Source organism: Denticeps clupeoides, chromosome 10, assembly GCF_900700375.1.
Source record: "Denticeps clupeoides chromosome 10, fDenClu1.1, whole genome shotgun sequence".
NCBI classification, from domain to species: Eukaryota; Metazoa; Chordata; class Actinopteri; order Clupeiformes; family Denticipitidae; genus Denticeps; species Denticeps clupeoides.
Genome location: NC_041716.1, coordinates 22,003,512 through 22,028,195, shown reverse-complemented (window position 1 = coordinate 22,028,195; position 24,684 = coordinate 22,003,512). Strand labels below are relative to the sequence as shown.

The following is a 24,684-nucleotide window of genomic DNA, read 5'->3' as shown; positions in this document are numbered from 1 at the left end:
TCCAGAAGTCATCTCCCCCAGCTTCACTTGCTGCTCCCTGCCTGTCAGGACGCAGCAGTCCGGTGCAATCCATGCCTAGACAGGCTAGGGACGTTTTGACAGCAGTCTACTCAACATTATGACCATGGATGACATTAAAACATCATGCTCAAAAAAAACAAAGGGAACACTTAAACTCCAAGTCAATCACACTTCTGCAAAATCAAACGTACACTTAGGAAGCAACACTGATTCACAATCATTTTCACAAGCTGTTGTGCAAATGGAAAAGTTCCTGTGCTTTCTAGCTGATGCTTTGGTCACGTTTGACTGCTGGCAGTGCTTTTCATGCTGGTGGTAGCATGAGACGGAGTGGCTCAGGTAGCTCATTCAGGACGGCACATCAACGTGAGCTGTGAATTTGAGAATTTGATTTGAAATTTGGGCCTTTGAATCTTTTACTGTGAATTTATAGCCATTGGAAAAATACACTGAAATTATTTACAGGAAAACTGTAAACACAATATTCAAAAAAAAATTTTCAATGGAAAAAAATGTGTTTGAAATTTTATTAACCTTTAAGTCAGATGGAACAGGTTTTCCATACAACGACCGTATGACTGGGCATGCATAGAAAAGTTACACAGCTCTCGACATGCCATTATAAATATTCAAGGCTCTCCTGTTTTGAAGACCAGAAGCAGCTTCGTAATCAGAAGGTTGCCGGTTCAAATCCCGAGCTGCCAAGGTGCCACTGAGGTGCTACTGAGCAAAGCACCGTCCCCACACACTGCTCCCCGGGCACCTGTCATGGCTGCCCACTGCTCACTCAGGGTGAATGTTAAAAGCACATGTCATACTTACTTACTTGAAGTGATGCTCTGAGCATTTCAGAAGATTTTGATACATGTAGCAGAATAACGTGAAGAATTCCAGGATGCCTTGGTGGTTGTGTTGTGTTTTCCCAGGTACAATACTGCTATTTTTGATTGGCTGTTGTGTAGGCCCTTTCTTTTTTATTTGCTAATAAGTGGCAGGTTCTAAGCAGACACGCTTGTTTCATCGCATATTAGCAGCATTTTTTTTTCATAGGCATATTTTGCAGCATATTAGCCTAAAAAGAAATTTTCTGTGTGTTAATCAGGGAGTTTGACTCATTTACATTTACAGCATTTTACCAGACACCCTTATCCAGAGCGACAGTCCCCCCCCGGAGACAATCAGGGTTAAGCTCAGGGACACAATGGTAGTAAATGGGATTTGAACCTGGGTCTTCTGGTTCATATGTGAGTGTGTTACCCACTAGGCTACTACCACCCATTGGTTCACTCTTTGGTTCATTCAAAATGTTTGCATCTATATTCAATTTTAACAATTCAGGTACAGTTACAGAACAGCGTACTTCCATGTTTAACCCTCGAGTTCACACCGATCAATGGAGAACAACTTTTTAAAGCTTTGGGTCAGAATCCACAAATCCAATTCACTAAGTTAAGTATTATATGACTAAAATGCTCTAAGAGTCCATGTTTTCTTTTACTTGTTTCTACAAGAAGTTAAACGTCTCCCCATTTACACCCTAGGTGGCGGTAATTCACTTGTTCTCTCTCCACTGTGAGGCGTGGAGCGCCACAGTAGCCAGAAACACGTGACCTCGGCAGAAGGCAGACTTTATTCATGGTTAGGGATAGGTTAGTGGTTAGGTGCATGTCATCTCCACCCTAAACTAGGTGTTTCCATCCTTTCCCGATGTTTGCCCCGGTCTCCTCTTATCATCCAAAGGCATGACCAATAGGCCTTTGCGTTCACTACATCTTGTATATTGAGAGTGGATGGGGTGTTTGCTGTGGGTTGTCCATGCCCTGTGACCTCAGTCCTGGGTGGGGAATTAGAAGTTGTGGGAGGTGAGAATGGACATAGGTAGGACAGTAAACTGCATCATTCATCTTGAAGCCTATATTTACGCTGTACTGTGGTGGAGCTAAAAGATCTGACACATGTGACACAACCCTGCTCTGACCTGAAAGGGGGTGCTCTGATTTACTATAACAGGCATCTTCCTTTATTCCTGCCATAATAATTAGCAATGTTCCAAATGGTAATTAAAATCCCCATCAACACATAGTAAATGTGTTCAATGCACATCATTGAATATTAGGCTAAAATAAGAGCCGGTACCCTGTGTGTGTGTGTGTGTGTGTGTGTAAAAAAGAAATATGGCCAATATATCAATGTATCCCAAGACAATTTGTGTCAAGTTTTAATTTCACATTGGCAGTATTGGGAATGGTAATAATAAAAAAAATAAGGCAATTGCAATATTAACAGTCTGCATTTATTAGAAGAAGAAAAGATACAAAGTATATATATAACATTAATATTAAATTCACCTAGTATGTCTGTGCATATTAAGCAAAAAAACAAAATAAACGAAGAGACAGAGAAATGTGTTGTAATTGCTAGACATATGTAACAATGTCATATAGAATAAATGCTACAGTTAATTAATACACAGATTATTGTCAGAGTATTCCATGCGGAAAAATAGAACATGGAGAAAGCCGAATACTGAAACACCAAATATGGACACAAAATAATAACAGTTAAGGCTTAAATGTATAAAAATATTTTTAAAAGAATTGTTATTAATAACCATGGCCAATACTCACAAAAGTGATTAATAAATGAAACTGTACTAAATACAAAAAATAACAATAAGTAAAATTGTTTCAAATTTGCACTTTAAATGAATAACAGGGATATTTTATAATGTACATTGTGTGTTTACTTTGTTGACTGAGACATGGACCCTGGTTTACTGCTGACAGGAAGCCAGAATAGAATCATCAGGAATTGTACAGACTAAACTTGATTTAAACATGTAAACATGTCAAGGTTCCATCTCAACAAGTAGGATTACAGTCTCCTGACATACAATGAGCACCTCATCTGGACACGGAGCAGCGCCAGTTCATGACTATAAATAAAACGACCCCACCAATGCCATCTGCAAAATATTGAAATCCCAAAAGCTTACAAAAAAGCCCTGCAGTAGGGAATGAGTTTCCACTGGAGATTCTCAGCACCAAAAACAGGGCAGAAACACCTATCACTCACACCAATGGACGATTCAGTCACCAACTGTCCTACTGTGCATGCCTTTGGACATCAGGAGGAAACTCATACCATCATAGGGAGAGCATGCAAACTCACAACCTTAGAGGTGTGAGGCCACGTCGGTAACCACCGTGCAGCTCTAAAACTTGTAACACGGTTTATGTATTAGGTATCCAGATGACCAATCTCAACCGGACAGTTACCTAATTTAATCTGCTGTGGCTGTGACTTGTGACTAGTGCACCTATTCTGAGGCAGCTGACCCCACCCTTTCACCCACACACCTTGAGTGACCACCACAAAAAATGTTGCCTAACTCACAGTCATTCCTCCCAAGTAACAATTCAGACTCTTTCCTACAGACCCCACCCATAATGCATCACCACGGGGCTGAGAGATTGTAAAATGCTTGCATTTAAATATGAAAATGCACGGTGCTGTTCTACCCGCTTGCTAATGTTAGTGGAACTGAAATAGAAGAAGCTTAACAAGTGACTGGTATAAAAAGTAGATTAGCCCAATGCCTCTAATGTACTTAACTATTACACTCCTGAACTAAAGTAGGGGACAATTCCAGATATTTTGCACTGTTTCCAATGGCAAAAAGAGATAAAAACTTCATTTTAGCTCAAACAGACTGTTTAACAGCTCATCAAAAGTTTAAAAGTTAAAGTGTGCCAACTGGATGCAGGGTTATGGATGTCATACATACTACATGTAAACACACCATAACCATCTTCTCCCACCTCACAAACTTGCCTGTTTGGAAGTATAATTAACTCTCAAGTGAGAATTTTCATAATTATTTTTTGTCCTGACTGTTTCCAGCAGCGGTTAAGGAAGCGGCCAAGGTGCCACCGATCCGCCAAGGTGCCACTGAGCAAAGCACCGTCGCCACACACTGCTCCCCGGGCGCCTGTCATGGCTGCCCACGGCCCACCAAGGGTGATGGTTAAATGCAGAGGACACATTTCATTGTGTGCACCGTGTGCTGTGCTGCAGTGTTTCACAATGACAAATCGCTTCACTTTCACGATCATTACTTGTTTGAAAAGGAGATCCCATCTGAGATGTGGACGAGCTTTCAATGGCACAATGGCATTAGAGGTTGTGCAGGGATGTCAAACATCGGCAATAGGTCTGAAATTTCTGCGGGAAGACGAATGCGCAGACATGCTGGGCTGGGCTGGCTGGAGACAGTCAGTGAGCGAGAGACTGGTGTCTGGGGGACGCCCTGGGGCGTTGGGGATGAAGGCAGAAGAGAGGCAACTACCCGCGTGGGGAGAACTGGATGGGGCGAATGGGAAGGGCGTGGCCAGACGACGCTCACTCTGTCTGAGGGAGCTGGCAGCAAAACAGACTTCTGTTTCCCGCTTTGTGTTTCGAAGGGACCAAACACTGGCCAGTATCGGTCGTGCGAAAAAGCATCACAGCGTGCAGCAAAGTCAAACTAATTATCCAGAGCAACTTACAACGTGCTAATCTCGCCGCATGTAGTATTCGGTCTGTAGCCCGCAAGCACTCCCTCTCAACTCGTGGTAGGCTGGTTACATGTTTCAATGTACGCTTATGCTACAGTGAATTTCTTATTTTGAACCTATACTTACAACCTTTTTATGATCCAGCGCAAACTGCAAATACCTGGAATTTTCCCCTGGTCTTAAGATTTTGTTCCGAAGTGTATAGTGGCAAATAAATGTAATGTGCATTATATGAACATTATATGAACAGTATTTAGGGTGCGGCTCTGGGGAGTTTTGAAATATCCACCACACCATTTATTGCTGCACTGTGCTGCAATCAAGCAAACATTTAGAGACGTGGCAAGCTCACATCAGAACGCCGAGCCCCATAAAGCACAGAATCAAAGGCTCTGCAGGGCAGAAGAGACCAAGGTCATACATCACGCAACTACAAACAAAAACACCATTCACTATTTTGGCATAAAATGTGGTCTCTGTAAAAATCCAAGAATACTGAGTCTAAGAGCAAAGGGGAAAACACCTTGAAGGACTGCAGGTTCTGGGATCTGAACGAGTAATAATATTCCAAAGTTTTACTGCATGTGTAGATGACAGAAGCAGCTCAACACTTACTTCCAAACAGGGTCATGCCACTTCCTTTCTGATGTTCAGCAGTACTGTATTTTATACAGTAAACATAAAACCATGACTTGTCACGGTCTCTTCAGAAATCAGCACAAAAAAAAAAGTTGCAGGACAGAACTGAGAACATGAAACATTCAGATTGATCATCCTGGGAAGTCTTAGCTGCCTAAAGCAACACCTTATCCTTTAGTGACATGAATCGAGAAACGAACCTTTTTTTAAGTGGGACCACCGGGCCAGATAGTGCTTGTAGGATTATCTTTGGGCGTCTCCCTAATACATCCTGGGTAAGAAACACAAGCAGTCAAGCTGGTCTGCTGCAATTGGTCCTATTCGCTAGAGACAGCACGTCTCTCTCTCTCTCTCTCTCTCTCTCTCTCTCCGGGCAGCCGTGGGTTTTCATGATTATCGGAGAGGAGCGCGGTGCTGCTCTGCCCCCTGCTGGGGGATAGTGGAATCGTCATCGGGCGCTGCAGGAAAACCCACGGTCAGGATGTGCAGGTGTGGGGGAGGGAGGAGATCGGGCTCATATGAGAGAGATGCGTATTGGGATACCAGGAGACTCCGGCCTCTGCGGGGAATGGTTGCTCACTAAATGCTCCACCACTGTGTGTTTGGACATGTGCTTCATTAAGTACGTCTCCTGGAAGAATACAACACTGGGAATTAGAAACAGCACTACAAAGAGGCCAGATGGTGCTCATATTTGCATCATTTTCATTTAGTTTGAATTAAAACCGCATCTTATGTGTTGGTTCAAACCATCATCTACTGAAAAAAACATAAATATCTCAGCATGATTGACCCTGATGAACTTCTCACTCAGACCCTCCCATTAGTTCAAAAAAGTGGGAAATCAGTATCTTACCGAAGTGTATGCGCGTCCACACATGCTGCAGCAATATGCTTTGGCATTTTTAATGGCGTGAGCTGAGAGATGGATCTGCAGTGAGGCAGAGTCTGAGTAGGCCCGGTAACAGTTCGGGCATTTATAGGGTTTGTCCTTATTGTGTTGCCTCTGGTGGGACTGAAATTAAATGGGGAAAAAAACAGCAGCAAACTCAAGACAAATGGAAAGAACCAGGTAATCACCATATGCTGGATACCAGTAGAACTCTCACCTGAAGGTTAGACAGCTGCGTGAAGGCCTTTTCACAGCCAGGATGGGCACACTTATATGGCCGATCACCAGTGTGGATCCTGTAACAAGATCAATCATCTACAAATTGCACTAAAACCTTTCACCAGCCAGCCATAAGACAGGCATCCGTAAAAATCACAATTATCCAGAATCATAAAATCATAATCCAACACTTGTACAGTGGCTGACCTGGTATGCTGCTGTAGGTGCGACAGCTGGCGAAACGAGTTCTCGCAGTACGAGCAGTGGTATGGCTTGATGCCTAGGTGGATTCGGAGGTGCTGCGCCAGGTACGAGGCGTTGGCAAAGGATTTGGAGCAGTGAGGACACTTGTGAGGTTTGGCCTCAGTGTGGGACTTTGAATGGATCTGCATCTCGGACTTGGTGAAAAAGGTGAGGGGACACACCTTACACCTGAGGGACAGAGACAAGATCAGTGCTTCTCAATTAAAGACCGGGTTCTTACACAATTTTACAAAAGGATTTTCATGTCTTTTCCTTGACTCTTCAATTACAAATTTACCAGAAAAGCTGAACTTAAACGACATTGTTTCTTCCTACAAGTTCAAAATGTGCCCCATCGGGTTGGGGCACCAGATCATCAGCTGTAATGTAATTTAGGAGGCACGTGGCTGTGGAGGTGCTGGAATATAGAAACAACACACGCAGTGCCACGTGATGTGCTAAGATACTATCGACCTGTGCCAGTTGTCCCACACAGTCTTACAGGAAGTAGATATTTCATCTTATACATTCATGTGTCAATCTGTCTTCATTGACTTGTCCACAACTTTATACGTTTATTTCAGATTCTGTCGGAACCCTGCTACTAAGAAGTAATCATTTCATTTTTGTCTGGAAAAACGCTGACACTTCCTGTCTGCGCCAAACATTGCAATTGGTGAATGGTGTTGATGACGTAATTTCTGTGAACTGTCCCTCGTCCTGCCTCTCTCCTCCTCATTGGCACATCCTGGGGAAATCTCATCCCATGTAACAGCTTGTTAAAAGTGGCCGTAATTCTGCAACAAGGCTGAATTTCCGAAAGAGACTTATATATAAAGAGATATATATATATATATATGTGTGTGTGTGTGTGGCGCCCCCTGGATGTGTCTCCTAACGCTTCATCCCATTTTCTTGTTGTGGCTTTTGGGAGAGTCACGTTTGTCTCATTATCTCAGTCTCTCTCTGCCTTCCCCCGTTTATTCATACATCCTGTGTGCTCTCGCTCGGTGCATGGAGTCATGCGTGCCGTACCTGGCACCACCCCACTATTTAAGAAACAGTGGGCCAGATTAAAAGGTGGGAGGTAACAGCCTAGATGGGAACACTTACTACCATTGTGTCCCTAAGCAATACTCTTAACCCTGACTGTCTTATTGTCCCTGTAACTACTGATTCTAAGTCACTCAGGATAAGGGTGTCTGATAAATTCAGCAAATGTAGCAATAACGTGTTGAATTAAAATAGGACAGTCCAAATAGCCACATCGAGAGGAGCCAGTTGAGGTGGTTCGGGCATCTGGTCAGGATGCCTCCTGGACGCCTCTCTGGGGAGGTGTTTCTGGCATGTCCTGCCGGCAGGAGGCCCTCGGGTGGACCCAGGACACGCTGGAGAAATGATATCTCCAGTCTGGTCTGGGAATGCCTTGGTGTCCTGCCAGAGGACCTGTGGAGGTGGCTGGGGAGAGGGCTGTCTGGGATTCCCTACTTGGGATGCTGACCCAGGAAGTCTTGCTCAGGGACACAATGGTAGTAAGTGGGATTCAAGCCTGGGCTTTCTGCTTCATAGGCGAGTGTGTTAATATGGGACAGAACCTTTAGACCATGCAGTATGGTGTAACATCAAACCTGTAGGTTTTTCCCTCTTTGGCAGTGATTGTGACAGAAGACTGGTCGGTGCCTGATGCCAAGATCGGGTAGGGTACCACAAGCAGCGGGCCGGATGGGTTCTCCGCTTTGATTTTCTTGCGGCCACGTGGTGTCTTTGGAGGTGGTCCCAGCATACCTGCCAGACCCCCACTCTTCACAACATCCATCCCTGCACCGCTGGCTAACCCAGAGATCACGTTGAGACCAGGTGCCCCGCCAATGCGGTTCTGACTGCTGGAGGTGGGCGTGCTCGGGGTGATTGCCTCAGAGGTGCTGTGAGTGTCTGTGCGAGATGACAGGATCAGACCTGTTGGATGTGCACACAAAAGAACGATATAATGATTAAAGGTAATGATGATGCATACAGGGCCAGTTATAAACAGTCAGATACAATTATTGATTGAGGTCCCTTCCACACGAGAACACGTTGTTGTCCTCCAGCCTTGTCTTTTCATTAGACGTGTGCAGGACGTGTTCTTGTAGCTGCTACGTGTTACTGGCCATTGTTGTATGTATGACACCCCTATATCCCTATAGGATATAGGTCAGATTGGAGGTTGGGCTAATACATCAGCGTTTTGGTGTCTACACGGAAAAGAGAAATTCACTGTGGAAGCCATTCTCAAACGCAGTCTCCATTTGGACGCAAGTCCAGATTTTCCTGTTTTAGTTCTCCTTTAGACAAAATTGAGTCAATTAAATTAGTTTACCAGTAAGCTCCTTCTGTACATGACACTGGCAAAAAATATATGGAATCACCAGGGTGCTTACATTACTTTTCATAACCATACGTTCTCAGAAATTTCTGCGCAAATGTGAAAAAAACAACAACCTCGCACTCAAAAAATGACAGAATAACTAGTGCATTTTATTTGACAGGATTTGGTGGTTGAAAAACAAGTTGTGTACCAGAACCTGGTGTTAACAAAACTAGAAGTGGTTTTTTCTTTAATTTGTCATCAAATTCAAACACTACTTTGAAGCACATTTCAAAGTTTTAAGGCAGCATGATTTATTTTATGCTCTATGGCGGTGGCGTCCAGATAGGAAAATTCCCGGAAAATTCCAGAATTCCAGAACGCTGATGCCCACAAATTGCATAAAATATATCCCGAAAACTAGAGCATGACATTATTTTGCAAGACAAAATTTCAAAATCTTATGGAAATTGGATCAACTTGGAAACAGAACTGTTTAAGTTGTATTATTAGAAATACTTGAATTGTTTATTTAAATTTTATTTGTACTATTTTGTACTCAAATGGGCTATAGCAGGGGGTACTCTTTTTTTTTTAAATGTTTTTATTAAGGCCAAATAGGTTAACCTACGTTCGTAAAGTTGTATTTCATAGTATTTTTATTTTCATGAACATCCTAAATGTTTCAGTGGAAATGAACAGAGGAAAAATGTTGTAAAAAGTGAGGGCCCTGCAATAGTCACAGGAAATGAGTCAAACATGGCCTTTGAAATGCTTTACTCACACGTTGAATTTAGCTTCACGGCACATGATAAAGCTAAAGGGTTAGAAGAATAATCAGCTTTTTAAAACGCGGCACTACAGCCAGCCAGGTAGTGCGTGGAAAACACTGTAACACCTCAGTTGATTCTGGGGTTTACGTGGGGGGTATAGTGGACACATGCAAATACCATTTGAGTTTAACATCATACTGCTGTTTTATTTTCAGCGTTCACTGATTATAATGAGTGTGTGTTCTTGTATGTTCAAATTTCAGCTCAGTCCTCCACCAACACCGCAGCAACCTTAGACTTAGACTTTTGCATTTTATCTTGACATTTTGGAGTCCACTACTTCAGTGTTGAAATGCAAGACAAAGTTACAAATCAGTTCTGAGTTATGTTGTTTTGGCTGAAATATGACTGTAATGTGACCCGCCCAGATCGCATGATGTATTTCAGCTCTGTTTTTACATCTTCAGTGCACTGCAGAATATCGCAATATGGGCAGAATCGTGACCCACGTATAGTGATACATATCGTATCATGAGATCCTTGCAATACACACCCGTAAAAGATACGTTAGACTGCTCTAGTTTTAAATCTTGTAGTTGTAAACGTAGAAAAATGTCTCTCGTTTAGTCTTTATGTTCATTTTGTATTCCAAAACTTTTCAGGAAAATTCTATTTTCATGACTTTTCCAGCTTTTTAATAACTGTAGGAACCCTGAATCACTACTCTTTGTAGATGTTTAACATTGTAAATAAACACAAGTATCCATTTAAACAAACATTTTAGTCACATCTCTAGTCTCCCTGGAGCAATCTGTTTTATTTTTTACTAAATTCCATTTTTCCAATTCTTCTGAATTCCATATTTTCTGTTATAAACAATCATTCACCTGAAAATTGTGTGATTATGGAGTAGGTGGGGAAAAAAAAACCTGCAATATGAGAAATCACATTTAATCACTGTTCAACAAAGTGTTGAGGCCTTTACTCTTTGCTTTCGTAAACTATTTAAATATGAATAATATGTGCATTTCATGCAAATAACTATTTCACAATATTACACATTCTTCCTTTTGTAAAATAAAAGTAAAATAAAAACCTCAAATAAATGAACATTGGGGAGACCTGGAATGCAAAAAAAAAAAAAAAAAAAAAAAAAAAAAGCACACTTGCATAATGAACTGGAGCCATGATAATAAAACCATGTTGCAAATCAGCTGGTTTGTTGCGTGACTGGCTCACACTAGTTTGCTTCTTTCTCTGTTTCTGATCAGAGTTATCATCTAAATGGTAATCACATATGTTTTTACAAAAGAGTTGTTCTACTGATTTATAAAAAATTGTTTGGTATTGTTCCGCTCCAAACTTCCGGAATTGTTGCACACGCCGCATGTGCACGGAACCGATCGAGCAAGTGGTCCAGATTCGGCAGCGACGGCCTCTTCGCCGTCGCTGAACACGCGTTTACAAAGTCCTGCCTCATCTGGAAACACGTGTGGTGGGCTGCAGCGGCCAGAAACGCGAATTCTACACAATCCCACCATTTACAGCGGAGTCCGTGTTATTTGTTGGACTGCAGAAATCACGCCCATTCATGACTGTAATGCACTGTGTGATCTGACACCTCTTGCTTTCTATTGATCAGGGTGGATTGTCTTTTTACCTGAACGATGATTCACTCGGGTGGGCTGGTCAATGTTCTGTCGCATGTGCCAGTCTTCCCATATTCCTTTTGCTTTAATGACTGCCTTATCATCTGTATTTCCATCTATATCAGCACAAAGATCACAATACAATTGGCCACAATACATACAAACTAATCAGCAGTAAGTATTTCCCTTTATTTAACAGGAACTTCAATGACACTTGGAGCAGCACTAGGAATGAAGCATATTTTACTACACTGCAATGAACCCTGACGGTGAACCAAACCTACGTATGTATGCCGGGGGTCCAAACCACAGAACAAGCTTGACCAAAGCAGGACTTACGTAAGAGTGAGCAAAATCGGCAGAACCAAAGAAGCGCAAAATAGCAAGTGAGTGCAGAATATTCCAGACCCGGTGGGAAGATAATATAGCGAAGCTTCAGTGTGAGCGAATGAGTGGTGGAGAAGCAAAGCAGCATCAGTTCACCACTTTTTTATTAAATGCTAGGATGCTGTTTGTGTGATCAGGCATATAGGAAGCCTATGATGATGATGATGATGATATAATCACCTCAAAAAAAAATATGAGGTTGGCTGGATCTGACTTTTGCGTGGGTCATGACCCCCCTAACCTCCCACAAATGAAGTTTATGGGCGACACATCTCTCACCTCTAGTGGGCCCAGCTATTGAAAAAGGTTTGGACCCCCCTGACATGCGGAGAATTAAACTGTGGATCCCACATTTTTCTCCAGGAACGTCAGCACGTCGCTGGAACTAGTAATGCGGCGTTTACATCTGAAATCATACCTGAAGTGGAGCCGGAGGTGGGCCGGGCGTGCAGGGCGATGTCAGGCTGGGGGGAAGCGTGTGTCTGGAGACCAGGGACCTGCTGCAGCTTTGGCAGGGACATCATGTGCTGGGCGTCCGCCGGCGAGGGGGCAACCAGCAGGGTCTGCTGAGAGGGAAGAGTTGTGGGGGGCAAATGCGGTGGTCTGATCTTTTCTGCCATCAGCTGCTCTTTGATCTTGTTGATCAGAACGAGGTTATCCAGCTGTAAGAGTCATGAGTCAGTCTGGAGACAAGCACGGCGAACCACAGGGACGAACAGGACCAACAGCTAGTGCAGCAAGCAACAGTAACCACACATTTTACTGCCGGTGTGTGGCGGTGCAGGGTTTAAACCATCCACCCGCTACGCCACCACTGCCCTTCAAGTGTAAAACCACAACTGTTCAAAAGTGTGCAACTTGAATCACAAAAGATGCACTAGCTTCGTGTTTCATGTTGTTCTGAGCAGAGACAGATATTATTTGCATTTTTTTAAAAAAGTTATTTTCTGAACATTTTCAAGGCAGAAAACCTGGGCCTAAAGGCCTAATAAAAAAAAATCCCCAAAAATCTGCCATTTTCCAGCATTTACCAGGAAGCTGAAGGACACAAACAGAGAAAAACTCGCCCAACTCATTCAACATTTAAACTATAACAATACAGGGGCGCATTATTAACATGTTTCCATCATTCAGAAGAGTACGGCTTTAATTCAAATGTAATATTCATATTACACAGTGATGCAGGAATAAAAAGGCAGACACCTTACCTGACCGGGCATGGAGGGAGGTGGAGGCCAGAAATAGGGGTTGTTGAACCGAGGCTCTGCCATCCTACAACACAGCAAGTTCCACCACATCACACCACTGGCAAGAAACATCTGGATTTCCACACTCCTTCCTACACGACACGTTTCATGGCGACACTACACCCACTCTCTTCCACCACTGACCTGCAATCAGTCGAGCGAGCTACAAAAGCGACGCAACGATTACGTGACATGGTACAGAAGGAAGAATTCCGATCTGCTGCTCCAGTCGAGCTGGTTAATGGGTCTGGGCTTGAAACGCGCGGATCGGACCCGACATTTCCCCTAAAACGGCTTCCCCGGGCCGGCGCGCATCACACTTATTCCCAAAAAGCAGACAAAAGAAAAAACAAAAATGGCAGCCCGTGTTATAAGGAAGGACGCCATATTCTGCAGATGCCAAAACGCGAGGCGGGAGGAATAAAAGCTGCTTTATCCAGAAACGGGGAGAAACGACGGCGCGATTGTTTACCCAGAAGCCGCGTTTGAATTGCCCGGCCCCGGCCTTAAAAAAAAAAAAAAAAAAAAAAAAAAAGCCATGACACTTCCTACAACAAGCACCGCCGCCGCGATCTAACAGCGAGGAAAAAGCCACATTTTACCCCGAAACACGCCGGGAAACTTTCTACCGACTCGCACAGGAAGCGCGACGCGGTGTCACGGAACGCGGGGTGTCGCACACCGACCTGCGATCCTGGCTGCGGCGTTATTTTCCTGCCGAATCCCCGTTTTTAGCCACAAAAGCGCGATATTCCGCCCGCCCGCCCCGGACTGCAGCGCTTCCGGGTCGCCCGCCGTTCACTTCTGGGTTCCGCGGAGCGCGATGGCCGGGTGGCATCGCGTCCCCGCGCCCCAGCCGCCTGTCGCCTGTCGCCCGGTCCAGACCGAGACGAGCGCAGACACGCCGGTCTCCTCTAGAGGTGCCACCGCACGCAACGTTTAAAAATCCCCCCGCGATCCGATCTCAGTTTAAAGCTGTCCTGACGCGTTTCCGTCCCCTGTCAACGTCCCCCTCCGAGCTGCTGTCACACGAGCTGCGAGCAGCACGATGCGCGACGTGCTGTCACACTGACTGCATCACCGGGGTCCATCGGAGGAAGATGATCGTGAACGTTCTTCTCTGGGTGATGTGTTGGGTGGGTTCTCTCCAGTATATTCTCTACCTGTTTAATGGGAATTTTTATATTTGATGCCTACAATGAAGATCGTTTCATTTCTAGTTCTATTTCTTTATTGTACCGTGTACATCATGAAAAGTGGACTTCTCTGTGGTCCTGTCTGGGCAGAATCTATTCATTCTATTCAATTCCACTTTTCCTTGAAATTAATAGTTTTTTTTATTTCTGGACTGAAGCATTGAAGTAAAAACTCTTGTTTGCATTAGTTTGCTTTAACCACTTTTCTCTCCGATCTGGCTGTCAGGTTCCTCCCATGGTGACATTTTATCTTGAGCTAAAGCATCCAAAGACAGTCAAGCGGTTAGAGGAGTTTTCCAACAACCCGCTTACAAGGGAGACCGCTGAAAATCCAATAAGAAGAAGCCTTAGGTCTAGTGGCATGGAGGACGTGTGTACTGAAGAAATCCTCACAAGGAACCCAAGTACCTGCTGCAGGGACTGTCCAGCAGGTGATCAGATTTTCCACAAATTAGGATAAAGTTTTATTTTGTATTAGCAGAATTCATGCTGTGAGTTAGTCTAAGTACTATTAATACAGATTTTTCCAGTGATTGAATTATGAACCCAGTTAAATGATTAATTTCCTCAACTGATTCCTGTAATAGTGATTATGATTAAATACGTCATTGTGTCAAAATGACGTTGTTCACAAAGGTTAAAAAATGATCTTGCAGGATATAAAAAGAATGGAAATGTGGACTGCAGTTGCCAAGGTGAAAGTGTGTGCTGTTCAGTATGTCCAAGTGGTCACTATACTGACATTAGAAGCACATACTATGAGTGTCAGAAGTGCACAGATTGTGACACAGGAGGTAAGAATATTTTTTACCGTCTGTGTGTGTAGGTGTGGAGGATGTGACACGCTGTTAAAAATGTTCTAGCTAATATTTCGGTCATTTTTTTAAAGTGCAGCTATATGCTGGACTTTTTTTTATGGAACTGAAGATGCAGTTCCAAAAAAATTGGCCAGACCATTTTATTTACGTCATTCTTGCATCGTATTTTAGAAAAGTTGACTTGACTTGTGAAAAAATGTGAAAAATATGCAGTTCAGTGTTCAGGTGCTCATAAAACTTTAAGATATGGCTTGGCAGTACATCATATCACACCCCTGTACAAGGGACACAGACGAATGCCCTACATGTCATGATTTAAAAAAAAATAAAAAAAAACTTACATAAAGGGCCGCTTCCTTAACCGCTAGGCCCCAATGTACCTGCTTCACAGGTGAGGAAAGCATTCCACTAGTGTTCACAATAGCCTCAGAACTTCAGCTGAAGGTCCTGCAGGTTAACCATATGAACCTTGCCAAGCCTTGTCCATAGTGATGAAGGAAGCGAAATTGCAATTGATGGTATTGCCTGTTAAAATCTTGCCACAACTGATTGTCTGTAATATTGCCAGTTTTTCAGATTCAGCTTAAGCCCTGCACCTCTACTCAGAATCGTGTTTGTGGCTGTCAAGTAGGATATTACAATAAAAACACTGCCTCTGAGCTGACATGTCGGAGCTGTTCAGAATGCACCAATTGTAAGTTCCTAAAAATCTAAAAAACATTCGTTATACTTTATCTACACTATAGTCAAATTTGCTTTACGCTTTTTTGGAGGTCCAGAGTGTTCTAGAACTACTCCAAGCCTGGTACCCATCACTTCTAACTGCACTTCTGGACTTACATGCCAGCCATGTGAAAAGTAAGGACAGCAACGTGCAACTCATTAATTCATACATTTACATGTAAATCATCCAGATGTTACATGGACAGTCCCCCTGGAGAGTGTCTTGCCCAGAGACCACTCTAATTAAGGTAGTAATGAAGGTACACAATGGTAGTAAGTGGTGTTAATTCATAATGAATAGTGGAACACTGACTTCTGACAAATGTATGGTTTTTGAAAGCATGTTCAGATGGTTGATACATGATCTGAGGTCAATGCGTCCTGATTGTTTGGGTCAGGTGTGGACAGAATATTGAACAATAACTCCAACCATTGCTTAATTAGAATCATGGGATTATCAAACTAATTCTGTGACAGGTTTAAAGCACAAAAGGTTGGAATAAAAGAATTCTGTCATAGTGGCCAGAATAAAATACTTCCTTTTAATACTGTTGAATAAATATGTTTGGATTTAAAGGAAAACAAATTAATAAACATACCAAAACAAGAACATTAAGTAATACACAAGAAGATTATTTCCAATAGTGTTGGTAGATATGGGTTGGAGTTTGACATGGTTAATCACAGTGTATCGTACATAAAAAAGAATTACTCCAAATAGCAAAGTGGTAACAGTTCACCACTTCCAAAGCAAGTTTTCTGAAACAGTGTGCTAAAATATGTCAGCATTTTGTACAATAAAAAGCCATAAATACCAGCACGCCTTATTGTGTACAAAATCCACTATCCACCATCAAAAAAACAGACATTCCTAAAACCCCCAGGATGCCCCTTAAAAGAGGGGTTGGGTAATACCAAGTATTCAGCAGGGGGGTGAGCATCTATGTCAAATGATTAAACATGCTAAATTTAAAATGTTATGTGTTATTAATGAAAGATAATTCATATACAGTATTTATTTAACCGAGTATGTGAGCCAATATCCCTTTTCTATATGCTGACCTGATGAACATTTCCCTTGCATCGTGATGCACGGTCTGCCTCCATCATATTACGTGGATGTACAGCCCTGTATTTTTTCAGGCTGACAAGGGGATGTGGCTCATGTGTTTGCTTCTGCTTACAGATGTCCGTGTCTAGCTCTTTATCTCATCCCTTCTGGGCACAGACAGAAAGGTCTAGACACTGTCACATTGTCACAAGTTCAAGTAATTCAAGTGAGCTTCATTGTAATGACATGTTAAGACAGTGCATAGGGAAACCAAACAATGTTTCTCCAGGAACTGGTGCTATATGTAACATTTAAACAAAGTACTGACATAAAGTGCACGTGTGCACGGGGCAGTGGTGGCCTAGCGGTTAAGGAAGCGGCCCCGTAATCAGAAGGTTGCCGGTTCGAATCCTGATCCGCCAAGGTGCCACTGAGGTGCCACTGAGCAAAGCACCGTCCCCACACACTGCTCCCCGGGCGCCGGTCATGGCTGCCCACTGCTCACTCAGGGTGATGGGTTAAATGCAGAGGACAAATTTCACTGTGTGCACTGTGTGCTGTGCTGCTGTGTATCACATGTGACAATCACTTCACTTTACTTAAAATACCCACCCCCATTGTTTATTTATAAATAATAATAATAATGACAGCAGAACTCTTAACCTATTGTTCAATAAAATTGTTCAGAGGCAATTGAACTTATAATTTTTGTGGACAGTTTTTGTGGGATAATTAATCCATGTTGAAGTCAGGCAGACCGGGTTGTAGATTATGTTGAAGGCAGAGGTTTCGGGGTGTCTGCCTGAAGGATTGTGTAGGTTTATCTACATTTTTTGGAGTTTCAGTTCCTGACATTGGTGCACTGTGCTCAGCTTTGGTAGCAGAAGTGCTGAGCGTCAGAGGTTGAAGATATCTGCTTTTTAATAAGCCACCTATGCATAGCTTTTGGCGTTACCATAAAATAAAAGAGGAATGGAATGCTCTTAGTAGTCTGTCTGTAGAAGGTGGTGAGGATGGGTGGTGGGAGATGATCTTTCCCCAGCCTGCGCAGGGAGTAAAGATGTTGCTGGGCTTTCCTGGCTATTGAGCTGGTGTTGAGAGCACAGGAGAGGTTCTCCTCTAGATGAACACAGAGGAAGTTTGTGTTCCTGTCAATCTCCACGCGATGTTCAGTGGTCCCTCCACCCATGTTATTTTTGGTTATTAGAGGAGAAGAGTCATCTGAATGTATGTAGAGCTGCTGTTTTTCATGGTGGTCCCTGAAAAAAAGGCAAACTGGCAGTTTAATGCAATGTTTTTCACCACAATTTTGCTGATCAAATATCGTCCTTAATTGACGATATTTGACGATATCGCTCCTGGATGGTAGTGCCCTTTTCAGCATGATAGTTCTCCCCTCCACACGGCCAAAATGTTTTTTTGAGGAACAAAAGAACAAGATTGAGGTGAAGTCAAGAACAGCGGTTTGATCCATGGATGCACCAACTCACAACGTACAGGACTCTGCTACTGATGGCTTGGTGCCGGGTACCACAGCATGTCCTTAGAAGCATACTTCAAAAGGCCAGGGCTGGATAATATTTGCTGGGTGATGTTAGTATTGTTACTGATCTGCATATGTAGGTATGGTTCTTACTTTTATGTTTCATTATGGAAGTTTTTTTTTTGTTGAAAAGTGGTTTGTGACCTCAGACAGTGAAAGTTATTCTGAATACTTGCGCAGACTTTTTGTATTCTGAATATGAAGTGCTATTACATGTGCTGATATCAGAATGAAAATCAGAACGTGTTTATTGGCCAAATATGTAAGCGAACACATACATTTGATTCCGGTCAACGGTGTCGGTCAAGCACAAGAGTATAGAGAGCAACAAATATATTCAATATAGGCCAAATCTTACAGACAGATAAATACCAAGATTACTGAAATATTATCACATGTGTGATATCTGTTTGTGAGCTCAAAGACCATGATGTGTAGCACATTGAACAAGGGATATCATTCTGATGATTCAGATGAACTTCCGTTGAGTTTAAGGGAGCGTGGTTTGTGCATTGTGGTTTTCCTCTGCATACAAACATGCAAGATTAGAAAAGCTGAATTTCCTGACATAAAGACTGTAATTAATCTTATAATTTGTGTACTATTACACAGTAAAATGAATGTACATTTTTAATAACTGGTTCATTATGAGCTTTTTGTCTGCTCATCTTGGTCATTTTAACTCGTCTATGATGCAGAGGACCATAAAGTACCAGGTTCAAATCCCACTTACTACCATTGTGTCCCTGAGCAAGATACTTAACCCTAAATTGCTCCAGGGGGGGGGGACTGTCCCTGTAACTACTGACTGTTAGGTGCTCTGGATAAGGGCGTCTGATAAATGCCGTAAAAGTAAACAAAATTTTATCTGCTGACATCATGACTTCTGGTGTCATTTCGTCTGGAAACTCCTTTGATCTCAAGTTTGTGAAGAATCCTTCTAACTTTATGCTGGTAGCATTTTAGGTCTATTAATTGATTCTGAAGTGAGTGTTAACTCGTAACTGTAAGAATGACCAATAATCTAAAAAAATGAAGGTGCACAGAAACACAGACGATGAGATAAGACTGCATTTGTAAGGTAAACATACTTCAAAATGTCACATAGAGATGAATGCAGTAAATTAGGGCTATGCTTTACATCTGCCAAATATAGACTTAATTTTTTTAAATAAAGTGCCACCTGAGCTGCATAAATAATTTATAAAAAAATAAAGAACAATACAAATCAGAAAATTTAACAGGATTTGTTTGAATGTCAGAACTCTACACTACACTGCAGATGCACACACTCGCAGACGCACACACTCACAAACTCTCACACTGGTCTTTTTTTCTGATAAAACATCTCAAAATTAAGTGATTGTTTAAAACAAGCAAAATGATCTGCCAATGGGGTAAGAAAACTAATCTTAATGAGATAGAATCTCAAACAGAAGTTTTAAGCATCACTTAATTTTCTCATGCCGTTTTTCTTGTCAAGTAATCTTGATTTAAGATTTTTTAGATATTTGGACTGGAAACAAGACAAAATTACTAGGTAACAAAAGCTTTTTTTGCAGTGTAGCTATACATGACAACAGATTGAAAAATGAATGGTCCAAAAAAGGCTAGTGAATAAAAAGATGTCTTTTGTCTTTTATTGCAAAGTAACTTATAGCACCCCTGCTTTACTACTGTTATTAACGCGCTAACGCTAACTTGTCATGCCTGTCAAGCTGGATGACGGGTAAACATTTACATTTACAGCATTTATCAGACGCCCTTATCCAGAGCGACTTACAATCAGTAGTTACAGGGACAGTCCCCCTGGAGCAACTTAGGGTTAAGTGTCTTGCTCAGGGACACAATAGGCGAGTCGTCCACGCGGAGACGCAGAGAACAGTCCGAACGCTGTTTCATTCCCCCCTCCACACCTGTAGGTGGCGCTGTAAGTCCCCCGTCTAGTTCTCTTCCGCGGCGAGTTAAACATCAGCACCAGGGACATTGCGTTCCTCACTTTAAAACAGAACAAAAGTAGAATTCTGTAGCGACTTACCCTGCTGCTGAACTCCCTTCCTCCTCATCAAACACGGTGCTGGATCATTGCCGTGGTGCTCCCGTGCCGTGCCATGTCGCTTTTGCATATTTTCGCGCAGATTTCTCTGCCTCCGCCATGTATCTGTCCTCTACCTCCGCTCGTTTTTTTACAGTATTAATCAGACACCCTTATCCAGAGCGACTTACAATCAGTAGTTATCAGTTTTTTGTTTTATTTTTGCTCCACGCTGTCTATGAGGCGCCAAACTCTGCTAGCATCTGTGCGCGAGAGAGACCGAGTGTGTTCACTCCGCGCTCAAATAAAGTTTTTTTTTAAATAATCAAACGTCTCCGCGTCGCGCGACATAACAAATCAATTAGGAAATTCGTTGCCAACTCTTAGTAATCGATTTGAATCGATTCAATCAATTCGTTGTTGCAGCCCTACAGTAAATTATAACTGAATACACACATCATTTGTATTCAAAATGAACTTCTAGTAGTGAGAGCTGGGACGAAGTGGTTAGTATCTGATAGTCTGGAAGGGAGTTTCCAGTCTGTCACATCACAGAAAGGACGAGGACCCAGACGCAGATTAGTGTCACCTTTTAATTATTTCTTTTAAACTGAACAAAAGGAAGAAGCTTTGGGACAGAGGGAGTGGAGACGGGAAAGGGAGACAATGTACACACACACACACACGCACACCACCTGAAATCCGTCCATGACCATCACCATTTTGCTTGATGATGTTCTAGGTTCACATGAATTTGAAATGTTTCAATTTGATTTTATCTTAGTGACAATTGTGCCAAAGAAGAGTGTAAAGATTCTCCAAACTGCCAAGGTAACCTGAGACCTCCGTACTGCTGATAATGTTGAACAAGGAATGAGTTCATCAGCAAGTCTTGTGCTTCTATTGGATGTATGGAGAAATGTTCTTAATAATCTGAATAATACATTTTTTTTCTTCAGCAGCTGTTCACAAATCTTTTGGGTTGGTCTCGGTTGTGATTACTGTGATTACTGTGATGCTGCTGCTGTGGGGGTCGTCCTTTTTTCTCAGCCTTACCTACAGAGCGAGAGCACGATACACGTGGAACAAAGAGAAAAAAGACAACTTGACAGATCAAGGTAATTAAAACAAGCACAGTAGTCCTCTCCTCCCCTCAGATGCTTTCATTACACTAAGAGTCCGCTCTCCTACCATGAGATGGACAATACCAATGCTTTTGCAACACTATAACAATTAGCTGCTCATGGACAACTTCATTCTCAGGAATTCTGTCCATGTTAAAAGATATATATAGATATGTAACTAAAATATATAGATATTTATTCTTTTTTTATATGCCTACTCCATATCAATACCCCATGTCAACATCCCAACTCTGGCTCCTATTTCTTTCTCATCTCATCTTTCTAAGTTGACCTAAAGTTTACTTTGACTTGGACTATATACCAGAATGATTAAGATGGTGGCCTTATCCTTTCTACTGAAATTTAGGTCCATGTGTTTCAGGAGCTTTAATCTGTGCTTCGTTCCCTCCAATACTTTGTATAGCTATGGAAGCACCATGATTGTGTTCTGTAATAAAGTCAATTTGTTATAAAATTAAATTCAATGTGAAAAAATGATTTTCTATATTTGTTGTTTTTCAACAGGTCAGCCTGTCATATGCATGCCTTTGGTTAGTATTTGCTGTAATTTTGCTGTCATTAGGTGTGTAACAATGCAATTAACAATATTTCCCCAAACTGAAAATGTGAGATATATATTATATATTCTGAACTCACGGTGTGCTCATGGTGTTGCTAGTAAGGTTGTTCACACAAAAACAGGAAACTGAAAGCCACAGATAATAATTGGGGCACAGTATCATGTATTATTGCCAAATCTAAAGCTTTTGTAGTGTTTTGTATGGTAAGCACAATGCAATTATAATGTGAGGTATCAATGGAACTACAAGGAAAGCCTTGTTTTATTGCATGTAACTGAGTGAAACTTAGTCTTGTTTAATATTTTCTCTTCTTATTAAAGGCCACAGATATGTCTGCTGCTCCTCCTGAAACCAAAGAACAAGGTGGCTTCATGGCAGTTCAATGCAGAAATGTCCAGGATTCCATTAAAAGCAAGTCTGGGAGCAACTCACACTTACTTCTCAGCAGTGACTCTAAAAGTAAGTTGGTTTTTACTTTGTACCTGTATCTGATACAATTTAAGTGAAGTGATTTGTCACATGTGATACACAGCAGCACAGCACACAGTGCACACAGTGAAATTTGTCCTCTGCATTTAACCCATCACCCTGAGTGAGCAGTTGGCAGCCATGACAGGCGCCCGGGGAGCAGTGTGTGGGGACGGTGCTTTGCTCAGTGGCACCTCAGTGGCACCTTGGAAATACGAGGTTGAATTGCTCAAACCACCTGTCTTATTTGGTTTGGGCACGCATGCTTGCCTTTTACCTCTGTTTGGAAAAGGAAAGAGTGGGAAGAAATGTGTTAATGGTGTTCATTTTTTGCCATATTTTGAGTCCATCCTATCAGTTAATGTAGTGCATTTCTTAGGTTCAGTCTTTCCATTGTGCCTGTATGTCAAATGTCTCGACACACATCAAAGTTTCTACAAGCACAGCACCAGATTAATTTGAATTAAATAAATAAAAATCTCTATATATATCTGTGTGGTTTATGAATCTCTTAACGTTATAAGATGTAGAAGAGGTCTTTCTATGACCTCAGGAGGTCAGGGTCTCTGGCTTTCACACCCAGGGTTGCATGTTTTAACACTGGCAGTGGTTTAAGTACTGGAAAGACTTAGCTTCTGTGGATAGTGAACAGGACTGGGAATGTTTCATTAATTTTATTTATCTGTATAAGTTAGACTAATGATCTTCTGTTCCAAAGTTTTTGAATCGAAGGATGGCTGTAAATCAATATTGTCTTATTTTGCATTATAGCAATATTGGAGAAGAGATCCTTCTAAAAGCATAAACTTCTGTGTGGGCACCTGGTTGGTTTTTTAAAGATAAGATCATTGTCATTCATGAATATAATAATAATAATAATAAGAAGAAGAAGAGCATCATCATAATGATAATTATAGTTTTATTTTACAAATGTTGATAATCTGCAGTTGTTGCCCTCTCTGTGCTGCAGCAATCCACAAACAAGAGGCACAGGTCCTGTATGCCATCATTAAAGAAATTCCAGTGCGCCGCTGGAAGGAGTTCCTCCGCCTCCTGTCTGTCTCAGATGAAGACATGGAGCGAGTGGAGATGGAGGCAGGGCCATCATACCTGGAGCGCCAGTATCAGATGCTGCGTCTGTGGAGCATAACTAGCAGAGCAGAGCTGGAGGTTGTCTTCTCCACCCTGGACAGTATGGGCCTGAGCGGCTGTGCCCAGACACTGCAAGAAGAAGTGCAGAGGATCTTAAAATCTGTAAATTAACATACCACGTGAAACAATGTTCTCATAACCATGCAATACATATCGTAGTATTCATTTTAATCTAGCTCAGTAAATCTTTTACAGTTCCATCTCTGGCCATCTCTGTGAAAGAGAGGTGCAGTTGGAACAAAGTGTACTTTGATGTGGAAATTGTGTAAAAGTCCTGACCTTAAAAGATAAGGCTACGTATGCATTTTGACATACAAAGTAATATGACAGGTCACCTCCCACATTCACAGCACACAGCGTCAGCAAGCCACATCAGTACATGGGAAGTGCACTGCACTGCCTGGAAATCTCACTTTCATCAGTTGACAGTCACAGACGCGCTTCTTTTAAGCCTAAGAAGCGAAACCTCAGCATGAAAACAGTTTTCTTTCATTTAACGCAACACTGAATGAGTGTGAAAACTATAGTTATAATTAGGTTTCATGTGAAACCTCATCTTATTAATTTATTGGGCAGGCATGTGGGCAGTTAATTTAAAGGGTTACAACTGATCACACAATATATATTTGGTAAAAATAAAATTATACCAAGTATATACAGTACAGGCCAAAAGTTAAAACACCTTCTCAGTCAATGTGTTTTCTTTATTTTCATGACCATTTACGTTGGTAGATTCTCACTAAAGGCATCAAATCTATGAATGAACATGAGGAGTTATGTACTTAACAAAAAAAGGTGAAATAAGTGAAAACATGTTTTATATTCTAGTTTCTTTGCTCTGATTACTGCTTTGCACACTCTTGGCATTCTCTCGATGAGCTTCAAGAGATCGTCACCTGAAATGCTTCCCCAACAGTCTTGAAGGAGTTCCCAGAGGTGTTTAGCACTTGTTGGTCCAGCTCACCCCAAACCATCTGGATTGGGTTCAGGTCCGGTGACTGTGGAGGCCAGGTCTCCACT

General features: G+C 42.1%; 2 protein-coding genes across 6 annotated transcripts; one reads left to right on the top strand and one right to left on the bottom strand.

Annotated features, from left to right (window-relative positions):
- Positions 1-2,295: 2,295 nt before the first annotated feature.
- znf362b (zinc finger protein 362b) lies at positions 2,296-13,977 on the bottom strand. 4 transcript variants are annotated; one of them, XM_028993362.1, is made up of 9 exons: positions 13,660-13,977; positions 12,935-12,998; positions 12,145-12,289; positions 11,351-11,455; positions 8,199-8,526; positions 6,535-6,759; positions 6,326-6,404; positions 6,073-6,231; positions 2,296-5,847 (listed from the first exon to the last, which is right to left on the bottom strand). In XM_028993362.1, exons 2-9 carry the CDS (start codon positions 12,995-12,997, stop codon positions 5,731-5,733), a joined length of 1,221 nt encoding a protein of 406 aa, XP_028849195.1. In that variant the 5' UTR covers position 12,998; positions 13,660-13,977; the 3' UTR covers positions 2,296-5,730. The 4 variants fall into 4 exon arrangements, with proteins under 4 accessions (XP_028849195.1, XP_028849192.1, XP_028849193.1 ...); XM_028993359.1 differs by having other exon boundaries at positions 12,145-12,388; positions 13,660-13,973; XM_028993360.1 differs by lacking the exon at positions 13,660-13,977 and adding an exon at positions 13,118-13,426.
- LOC114798007 (tumor necrosis factor receptor superfamily member 25) lies at positions 13,741-24,416 on the top strand. 2 transcript variants are annotated; one of them, XM_028993364.1, is made up of 10 exons: positions 13,741-14,109; positions 14,396-14,600; positions 14,826-14,963; positions 15,556-15,681; positions 15,761-15,845; positions 21,124-21,170; positions 21,299-21,457; positions 21,989-22,014; positions 22,365-22,503; positions 23,483-24,416. In XM_028993364.1, exons 1-10 carry the CDS (start codon positions 14,074-14,076, stop codon positions 23,773-23,775), a joined length of 1,254 nt encoding a protein of 417 aa, XP_028849197.1. In that variant the 5' UTR covers positions 13,741-14,073; the 3' UTR covers positions 23,776-24,416. The 2 variants fall into 2 exon arrangements, with proteins under 2 accessions (XP_028849197.1, XP_028849196.1); XM_028993363.1 differs by having other exon boundaries at positions 13,742-14,109; positions 21,302-21,457.
- The last annotated feature ends 268 nt before the right edge of the window (positions 24,417-24,684 follow it).

What these genes read in the sequence shown, in the direction of transcription:
- LOC114798007 (XM_028993364.1), top strand. Translation starts at nt 14,074, where the DNA reads ATGATCGTGAACGTTCTTCTCTGGGTGATGTGTTGG. An exon ending in CACAGATTGTGACACAGGAG is followed by an intron (nt 14,964 to 15,555) that starts GTAAGAATATTT and finishes TAATATTGCCAG; the next exon opens with TTTTTCAGATTCAGCTTAAG. An exon ending in ACATGCCAGCCATGTGAAAA is followed by an intron (nt 15,846 to 21,123) that starts GTAAGGACAGCA and finishes ATTTTATCTTAG; the next exon opens with TGACAATTGTGCCAAAGAAG.
- znf362b (XM_028993358.1), bottom strand. Translation starts at nt 13,167, where the DNA reads ATGTCACGTAATCGTTGCGTCGCTTTTGTAGCTCGCTCGACTGATTGC. An exon ending in CACCTCCGGCTCCACTTCAG is followed by an intron (nt 11,456 to 12,144) that starts GTATGATTTCAG and finishes GTGCTGATATAG; the next exon opens with ATGGAAATACAGATGATAAG. An exon ending in CACCTACAGCAGCATACCAG is followed by an intron (nt 6,405 to 6,534) that starts GTCAGCCACTGT and finishes ATCTTGTTACAG; the next exon opens with GATCCACACTGGTGATCGGC.